General features: G+C 34.2%; 1 protein-coding gene across 3 annotated transcripts in view; it reads right to left on the reverse strand.

The window, feature by feature from the left end:
• Positions 1-9,868, reverse strand: part of LOC149791378 (3-hydroxyisobutyryl-CoA hydrolase, mitochondrial-like) — a 44,324-nt gene that overhangs the window by 34,353 nt on the left and 103 nt on the right. The window contains exons 1-5 of one of the 3 annotated variants that reach the window (XM_089969934.1): positions 9,822-9,840; positions 9,406-9,451; positions 8,473-8,509; positions 1,227-1,373; positions 524-608 (exon numbers count right to left, since the gene is read on the reverse strand). In XM_089969934.1, coding sequence (XP_089826060.1) covers positions 524-608; positions 1,227-1,373; positions 8,473-8,509; positions 9,406-9,416 — 280 coding nt within the window. In that variant the 5' untranslated portion in view covers positions 9,417-9,451; positions 9,822-9,840. Of the gene's footprint in view, positions 1-523; positions 609-1,226; positions 1,374-8,472; positions 8,510-9,405; positions 9,452-9,770; positions 9,841-9,868 lie in introns of those variants that run through there. The other 2 variants (XM_089969932.1, XM_089969933.1) reach the window with 2 other exon arrangements.

The following is a 9,868-nucleotide window of genomic DNA, read 5'->3' on the forward strand; positions in this document are numbered from 1 at the left end:
AGTGATTTACATATGAGATACATTAAGATATGTAAAATGCACACACTTTGTGTGACAACTGTGTAATGTTTGCTTAGTAACTAGTGAATAATAAATATTTCATTGAGTGAATGAAAAATTAGTAATCTCACGAGTGGCAAAATACTCATGTTCTTCATCCAGGAAATGAAATATATTTGTTATTCAATCAGAGCAAGCAAATTTTCTTTCTAATTTATTATCAAATATATTGGTTACAAATACATATGATGTTTCAGATTTTTTACTGTATCCCATGTGATATTGTCAGCAGTTAACCATTTTGTGTATATTTGCACAGAAAATATCAGGAGTAACATAATTTTCTTCCATAGTCAAGGTAAAACAAGCATATTTAAATAAATAAAAAAAATTTAAAAATGAAGAAAAAAGAATATGCACACAACTGTGTTTAAACTTGGTTTGTCTACATGTCTGGTGGTCACACTTACCACCAGACTGCAAGCATTTAAAAGTAGCTTAAAATTATTTCTTTAAGTGATACCTCGTATATCTCCACCGGCACAGAAGGCTTTGTCTCCAACTCCTTTGATAATAACCATGGTCATCTTTGGGTCATTTTCCCACTCCTGTGCAGAGAAATATATAAACAATTTGTTCAGTGATCATTCATCCTGTTTAAATTTTCAAGATTTAAAATAGCTAGAAAAATGTATTGCTTTCTGAAACAATGATGAATCCTATGAAATGGTTGTATGTATGACATGTTGATTTAGAAAAAGTACATGTTGATATAGAAAAAGTACATGTCTATACAATTTCTTTCATTTATGCATTGTTATCCCAGTTATAAGGGTGTATACAAAGTATTTTTAAAAACAGCTAATCAATACAAGATATTATGCAATTATTTACTAGTAAAGTACAAGTCTTAGAATACAATCCAGTTGTCAAATACTTATATCAACACTGGTATGAATTATTAATGACGGCCAAAAGTTTTAATTGACTCATGGCAACATATACATATGCAGTGCCAGTGGAATGAATTTTCTCATACCTAAAGCAATGGATGCATTTATTTCCATGTGAAAATCAAGCAATCACAAAATAAAGAGCAAAACAGGGGTGGCACCAAAGATTAAATACCAATCTATGTAAAAACAAAGTTATTGCTGACTTTTGGCACAGATCTATATTATGTTTAAAAAAAGATAAATGAGCTGCCAATGTGTACAGGTCCATACCGTCATTTTGGGCATTATTTTTCTGATCATGGTCAGATTCAGGGCGTTGAGGGCCTTAGGCCTGTTGAGGGTGATGACTCCTTTGGTATCAATTTTCTGAAGAATTACTTCATCCTCCACTGATGAAGAGTAAGGAGCTGCCATCCTCTTCAACGAAAAATTAGCAATAAACTGACAACTCATTGCTGCATGGAGAAATTTATTATGTAAACTACAGTGTGAAGTATATGTACTAGAAAGCAGTCAGGATTTCATTAATCAGCTTTTGTATATTACAAATTAAATGGGGATTTATTATTCAGTTTATGTGTATTACAAAGCAATTAGGAATTTATCAATCAGTGTATGTATATTACAGAGCTATTAGGAATTTATTAATCAGTTTATGTGTATTGGAATAATTAGGGATTTATTAATCAGTTTATGTGAATCAGAATAATTAGTGATTTATTAATCAGTTTTTGTGTATTACAAAGCAATTAGGAATTTATCAATCAGTGTATGTATATTACAGAGCTATTAGGGATTTATTAATCAGCTTATGTGTATTAGAATAATTAGGGATTTCTTAATCAGTTTATGTGTATCACAAAGCAATTAGGAATTTATCAATTAGTGTATGTATACTACAGAGCTATTAGGGATTTGTTAATTAGTTTATGTGTATAATAATAATAATGATGAGGACTTTGTATAGTGCCTAATCTTTAGAAGCTATAAGCACTTTACAACATTAGACAACACCTATAACATAAAAAACCCATATATAATGATATTATTACAGAAAACAATCACCATGAAATCAGAAAACATAAAAACATGCTGTAAATACTTAAGGCAGGGAATATTATTAGGTCTTTAAGTTTGTTCTTGCAGTCGAAATAAGTGAGTTTTAAGAGCACTCTTGAATGGGATCACTGTATATTTGTGTCTAAGTTCAGTGGGCAATTCATTCCATGTTGCTGGGCCCTGGTATGCAAAAGAATGTTGTCCATATGACTTCGTTTTCGTAGTGGGATAATGAGTATACGATTGTCAAAAGAGGAGCGTAAGTATCTTGCTGGTGTGTATACATGGGTGAGGTCAGATAGGTATGTTGGACTGGAGTCTGTCAGTGAAATGTAGCACAGAGAACAAATTTTGTGTTTGATTCTGGATCAAATGGATAGCCAGTGTAGGGTATAGAGCAGTGGGGAGGTGTGCTCTGATTGTGGTACTCTAAGTATGATCCGAGCAGCTGTGTTTTGAACTTTCTGAAGTTTCTGAAGTAGATATTGAGATGAACCAGACAGAATTGAGTTACAATAGTCCAGTCTTGAAAGTACTATTGAACATACAAGTGTTTTAGTGGCATCAACTGAAAGATATTTGCGAATGGAGCTGATGCATCTCAGCTCAAGATATGCAGCCTTGCACATGTTCATGACATGTTGGTGCAATGTGAGAGTACTGTTGAGAGTGACACCTAGGTTTCGTACTGACTGTGTGAATTTAATATTGGTGTTACTGATATTTATTGTTTGAGGTAAAGGATGTGAATGAGAAAGTCTTTGTGTTGTGATCAGAATGGCCACAGTTTTATCATCATTCATCTGTAGCCTGTTACATGTCATCCATGATTTCACATCAGAAATGCACCTCTCTACACCTTGGATGGTAGCATCAACTTCAGTTGGGTGGCTAGAGTTGATAATTTTGGTGTCGTCAGCATACAATTGGTGAGACACTTAATGATGATCTATGACACTCGAGAGCAGCTGAGTGTACAGAATGAAGAGAACAGGTCCAAGAACAGACCTCTGTGGAACACCACAATATAGATTAACTAGGCTGGAGTGTATTCCATTTGCAGACACAGTCTGTGTCCTGTTGACCAAGTAGGACTTGAACCAAAGTAAGGCTGTATCATGAACGCCAAATACATGCTAGACACGGTGAAGTAATATATCATGGTCTACTGTGTCAAATGCTGCAGACAAATCAAGGAGGGTGAGGACTGTAATCTTTCCGCTATCCAAAGCAGGGAGAATGTCATTAACTACTTTTAGAAGAGTAGTTTCAGTACTGTGGAAAGGGCGATATGCAGATTGTACATTGCTAAAAAGACTTTGGGATAGAAAGCTGGGATAGAAAAACCTTTTCTAAGATTTTTTTATATGAATGGGATATTAGAAACTGGGCGGTAGTTCTTTAAATCGTTATGGTAGAGTGTTGGTTTCTTCATCAGAGGCTTTACAATGGTGGTTTTGAAAAATGATGGGAATTCTCTGGATGAGAGAGAGGTATTAATAACATTAGTGAAGGCAATACTGGATCTAAGCACTCAAGAAGGAGTGATGTTGGAATTGGATCAAGTTCACATGACTTTGGTGCACTCTTCATCATGATTGTACATATTAAATCCATAGAGATAGGTTCAAATGCTGCTAATGGTTGCTGCTGAAATTCTGTATCCCAACTGTATGGTGATGATGAGTCAAATGAAATTGTGTTGTCAAGCTTATCTCTAATGGTTTGTACTTTGTCACGGAAGAAATTTGCAAACAGGTCCAGAAGGTCGACTAGAGAGATGGTAGTTAGAAGTGGTGTACATTTGTTCCTTGACATTAGCTTGTTAGTAATCTTGAAGAGCTCGTTGCAGCTAGAACTTTCCATGATCTTAGTACTGTAGTGGGCTGATTTCCCTGTATGGACTTTGTTTGTGATGTTCTTCTTAGCGGCTTCATAGATCTGCTTATGAGTAGTGAGTCTGGTGGAAAGCTAAAGCCTCTCAGCTTTACGGTGGTCTCTTTTAGCAGTGCAAAGCTGGTCCCTAACACTGCTATACCATGGAGAACACTTTTGAATTGATACTCTGCACTTGGTGGCTGGGGCATGTTTGTCGAGCAATGAACGCATGCAGTTATCATGTTGTTCTGCTGTAGGAGGTTGGTAAGTTGTTAGGTTTGCTTGGATGTCATGCATTAGTTTGGTTCTATTTATTATACGGAGGTTTCTCTTAGTAGCAAATAAAGGTGGAGGGTTAGGGACTGATACGTCAACATGGCATATAATGCAGAGGTTATCTGATGCAAGTTCATGGGATACCAGGGAGGACCATAGAATGTTATCATCAGGTCTATGAAGAATCCAGTCTAAAATGTGATCATGTTTATGAGTGGGTTGGTTAACTGAGGTTGAAACCATTAATGGAATCTAGGAGTTTTGATGCGTTTGGGTTTCCAGGACAGACAAAGTGAAAGTTGAAATCTCCAAGAATAATCAGGTTGCCACCTATCGAATTTCCATGCTCCAGGAGATTCGGAAACTGCTCCAAAGAGAGATATTCAGACAGCTTGTTTTTTCTACTAGGAGGAGGGCGGTATAGGCAGAAAAAATGGACTGACCTTTGTTCCAGTGTAAGTGTGGTTTGGGTTAGTTCAAACGATGTGTGGTAGAAACTGAAAGTTGTGGTATGGTTAAGACATTTGATCATGGAGTTCTTTGTGATGACAGCAATTCCACCTCCACGAGAGTGGCGGGGGATGACTTGATGGAGTAACTGGTGGCTCATCACCTGATATTTTTAGCCATGTTTCTGACAGGAAAAGGACGTAGATATTCTGATTGTTGATAAAATTAACTATTTCTGTGCATTTTTCCGGTTGTCCTACTGAATGGGTATTGAATAATGCAATACGCAGAGGTATCGCTTGGATAGTGGACACAAAGGTTGACGATTTAATAGGAATTTTAATTAGGTTATCTAAATTAACAATCAAATTTTTAAACTGTTGAGCCAGAAAGGGCATAAGGGAGATAACTGGAATTCTTCGCCCTGTTCTACGCCAGCCAGCTTTGAAATGTTTCTTTTTTCACTTCTGTTTACATTTAAGTAATGATGTATTAGAATAATTAGGGATTTATTAAACAGTTTATGTGTATTACAAAGCAATTAGGAATTTATCAATCAGTGTATGTATATTACAGAGCTATTAGGCATTTATTAATTAGTTTATGTGTATTAGAATAATTAGGGATTTATTAATCAGTGTATGTGTATTGCAAAGCAATTTGGAATTTATCAATCAGTATATGTATACTATAGAGCTATTAGGGATTTACTAATCAGTTAATGTGTATTAGGATAATTAGGGATTTATTAATCAGTTCATGTGTATTACAAAGCAATTAGGAATTTATCAATCAGTGTATGTATATTACAGACCTATTAGGGATTTGTTAATTAGTTTATGTGTATTAGAATAAGTAGAGATTTATTAATCAGCTTATGTGTATCATGGAGGAGTTAGGGATTTATTAATCAGTTTATGTGTATTAGAATAATTAGGGATTTATTAATCAGTTTCTGTGGCATCCAAAAGGAAATAAGAGTGAAATAACAGAAGCTAGGTACAATGACAAGCTTCAAGTATTTAGGTGCTATAACCTCTGATGAAGGTTCAAAACTTGAGGTTCTTTCCTCGATTGTTCATACAACAACTCAGCTGGCTAGGCTGCAGCCTATCTGGAAGGGCAGCAAAATTATGCTGGGATCCAAATCAAGCTTATGTGCTCCTTCATCATGTCCATATTCCTGTATGAGACACTGACCCTGACAGTAGAACTATAGAGAAGAATCCATGCTTTAGAGATGATATTAAATGAAGAAAATCTCATATTTAGACCATGTCTCTAATGAGGAGGTGCACCGAATCCAAGGTGTAATTGGACCATACGAAGATCTGCTCACCACCATAAAGAAATGCAAACTAAAACAGTATGGTCACGATTCATGCTCATTTGGCCTGTCAAAGACAATCCTACATGGGACAGTGAGAGCAAGGGAAAATGTGTGTATGATTAGGAGTTTTTAACGTAGCTTTAACAATTTTTCTGTCATATCGCTACAATGTCTGCAGTGTGGCAGTTTATAGTGATGTCTAGCACTGTGGCATTATGCCGCAGACATGTAGCATGATGTCCCACCCAGTCACATTATCCGGACACCAGGCCCACCAGTCCTAACACTAACCTCAATGCTGAGCACCTAGCAAGGCAGCTGTTAATACCATTTTTGTAGTCTTTGGCATGACTTGGCCGGGGCCATGACCTCCCACTTCCAATGCAGATGCTCTAACCACTAGGCCACCGGAGTGGTGCAAGAGAAAATGAGGCATACAGAAGAAGAGATGAAAAGATAATATCCAAGAGTGGACAGGCATGAAGTTTGCAAAGTCCCAAATAGCAGTGAAGAACAGGGCACAATGGAGATAGTTTGTTGTAAAGTCATCAGTGGTGCCCTTAAACTGGCCAGGTTATGGAAGAAAAGAAAAGAAAACAAAAACAAAGCAATTATGAATTAATTAGTCAGTTTTGTTATGTACATATAACATGGAGCAATTACTAATTTATTAATGAGTTTCATTACAGGTATACTGCATAGCAATTAGTAATTTATTAATCAGTTTATATGTATACTGGAGCAATTAGTGATTTATTAATCAGTTTATATGTATAATGGAACAATTAGTGATTTATTAATCAGTTTATAAGTATAATGGAGAAATTAGTGATTTATTAATCAGTTTATATGTATAATGGAGCAATTATTGATTTATTAATCAGTTTATATGTATAATGGAACAATTAGTGATTTATTAATCAGTTTATATGTATAATGGAGCAATTATTGATTTATTAATCAGTTTATAAGTATAATGGAGAAATTAGTGATTTATTAATCAGTTTATATGTATAATGGAGCAATTATTGATTTATTAATCAGTTTATATGTATAATGGAACAATTAGTGATTTATTAATCAGTTTATATGTATAATGGAGCAATTAGTGATTTATTAATCAGTTTATATGCATAATGGAGCAATTAGTGATTTATTAATCAGTATTTGTGCATTATTGAGCAATCAAGAATTTATGAATCAATTTAGGTGTATTCCTGAGCAGTTGGGGATTTATTATTTATTCATTTCTGATGTACATGTACTGGAAAAAATTTCATGGCATTTAAGTAACACTTTTGTAATTCTGAGCATCCACAAAATGAATTGCATGATGATATAATAATAATGCATTATGTACAGCAAACATTTTACATGTATAAATTCAATAAGAAATTTTAAAAAAACTTTTATCATTTCATTACATCAATTTTCACACATTAGATGGGGTGCTAACATCTGGATTCATGATATCACCCAAAAATATTTTTGCCAATATTGCTGTAATGCAATCTGATGCCACACCATGATGGCAACATATGATAACATCACTCCAATTTTATTCCCCATTGTATAATCCAATCTGAGATAGTAGGTTTCAAGGAATAGATCAGTTCATATGATATGATTTATACTATATTTCAAGCAATATACTTTAAATTTATGCCCAAATAATAAAAAAATATTTGATTCTAGTTACAGTGTACAAAAATAGGATAGAAATGTCAGAATGAAATTTTTGCTTTTATTTCTTTACTATCCTGCTGTTAGTTCATGTTTCTAATCTAAAATTACAGGCTCAGAAATAACAAACTATGCATGGTTTAAGCCATTAATAATAAAGTCACGTTACCAGAACCACGCATATTTTTGGCACTTACCATGTGAACCGGAGTTAGCACCTGATCATTATAAATAAATTAGCTTTTGCTCAAATAAGACCCTACCTCATAATGAATTTTAACTGCATTCTATTATCATCCTGATGTTGGACCTAACCATTCTAATATCATCCTGATGTTGGACCTATCATTCTAACATAATCCTGATGTTGGACCTAACCATTCTAACATAATCCTGATGTTGGACCTAACCATTCTAATATCATCCTGATGTTGGACCTAACCATTCTAACATAATCCTGATGTTGGATCTAACCATTCTAACATAATCCTGATGTTGGATCTAACCATTTTAACATAATCCTGATGTTGGACCTAACCATTCTAATATCATCCTGATGTTGGACCTAACCATTCTAATATCATCCTGATGTTGGACCTAACCATTCTAATATCATCCTGATGTTGGACCTAACCATTCTAATATCATCCTGATGTTGGACCTAACCATTCTAATATCATCCTGATGTTACCTAACCATTCTAACATAATCCTGATGTTGGACCTAACCATTTTAATATCATCCTGATGTTGGACCTAACCATTCTAACATAATCCTGATGTTGGACCTAACCATTCTAATATCATCCTGATGTCAGAACTATTTAAAAGTCCCTCTTACCATATGCATGAAGACAACATTCAATCTCCGAAGACTTCTGAAATGAGATGAACAAAATGCATAGACTCAGATCTGCCTGTACACTGTTTGATGGTATGTTATGTGCAGTTTGCATGTGGAATAGACTTACATGCAAGTATTTATGCTAGATTCATGGTGTTATTAATTAAAGACATGAAAGTATCTCCACCCCCTGCAGCAAGTTGTAAACAACTATAAATAGCACAAAAGCTTCATAATTACATCTATACAGTTCCACAGGAAAGATAAGAGACATGCTTAAGTTTTTTATTTTCTACAGTTTGAGAGAAATAAAAATTCTATAAATGTAAAACATGGTGAATATGGTGGCAGAAATTAAATGAGATACTATTCCAACAGACTCTAAGGTTTGGTATCAAACTCAATCAATTTACTAATATTACAGGTATATGAAAACTAATTTACAGTACGATTAGGCCAAATATAAAAGCAGGATGGCTCTGGTTATCTGACCAAACCTATTTTTTCCTGCAAACTCTACATTTTTGGGGTGAATTTCCTTGTTTAAATTTGGAAATAAGAAGAACAAAAATTGGGAGAAAGAAAAGGACAAAGTGAAGCAAAATTGATCAAAGTTAAATTCAGGCTGGAAACATGCTTATTTTCTAGTTTCTGCTCCATTTCAACCCATATGGACCAATAAAAGGAGAAGAAAAAAAAAGTCTGTAAAAACCTACCAACATTTTTTTTCAATGTAGCCTGAACCACACTACTTTTTATTTGAACTTTGTAACTTTACTGTGAGATTTTTGAATCTGATAACTATTATGCTATGACTTATAACACATGACAAAGCACCCTTCTATTAAAGTAATATTGTTATGTGTGTTACTGTCATTGATGTGTGAAAATTAAAGAGCTTTATATTCAAACAATTAACTCCAACTGTACCTTGATAACATTGCTCCTGGTTTCTTGTCTGCCTCCTTTTTCTTCTCTGAAATAATAAAAAAATTAAATTAAATTTAACTATCTTCTTACCAACATTAAGAAATATAATCCTTGTAGCAAAAAGCTTATTCATAATTAAACAATGAAATAACTTAGAATATGTCCTTGAATTCAGCAATTACTTGGTTATTTCAACAATTAAAGATTAAAACTGTTAGTACACGTTTGCCTATGTGGTTGTACGCGATTGCTTTCCTTGCAATAACACAATTAAAACTTGAGAACTGACTGTCTTATCACTTGAAAACTGCATTTGTTATCACAGGTTTAACTCATATTCTCAACAAAATCGAAAGTTTACGGACCTGCCATCTTGGAAAACGACCATAAACTGAATTCTCATAACTTTGACTTACTACTCTACTTCTGTCAACAAAAATGTAGCGAACTTTGATCTCTCTAT

The sequence above is a fragment of the Sinohyriopsis cumingii genome, chromosome 9 (assembly GCF_028554795.1).
Source record: "Sinohyriopsis cumingii isolate HCF-2022 chromosome 9, ASM2855479v2, whole genome shotgun sequence".
NCBI lineage: Eukaryota > Metazoa > Mollusca > Bivalvia > Unionida > Unionidae > Sinohyriopsis > Sinohyriopsis cumingii.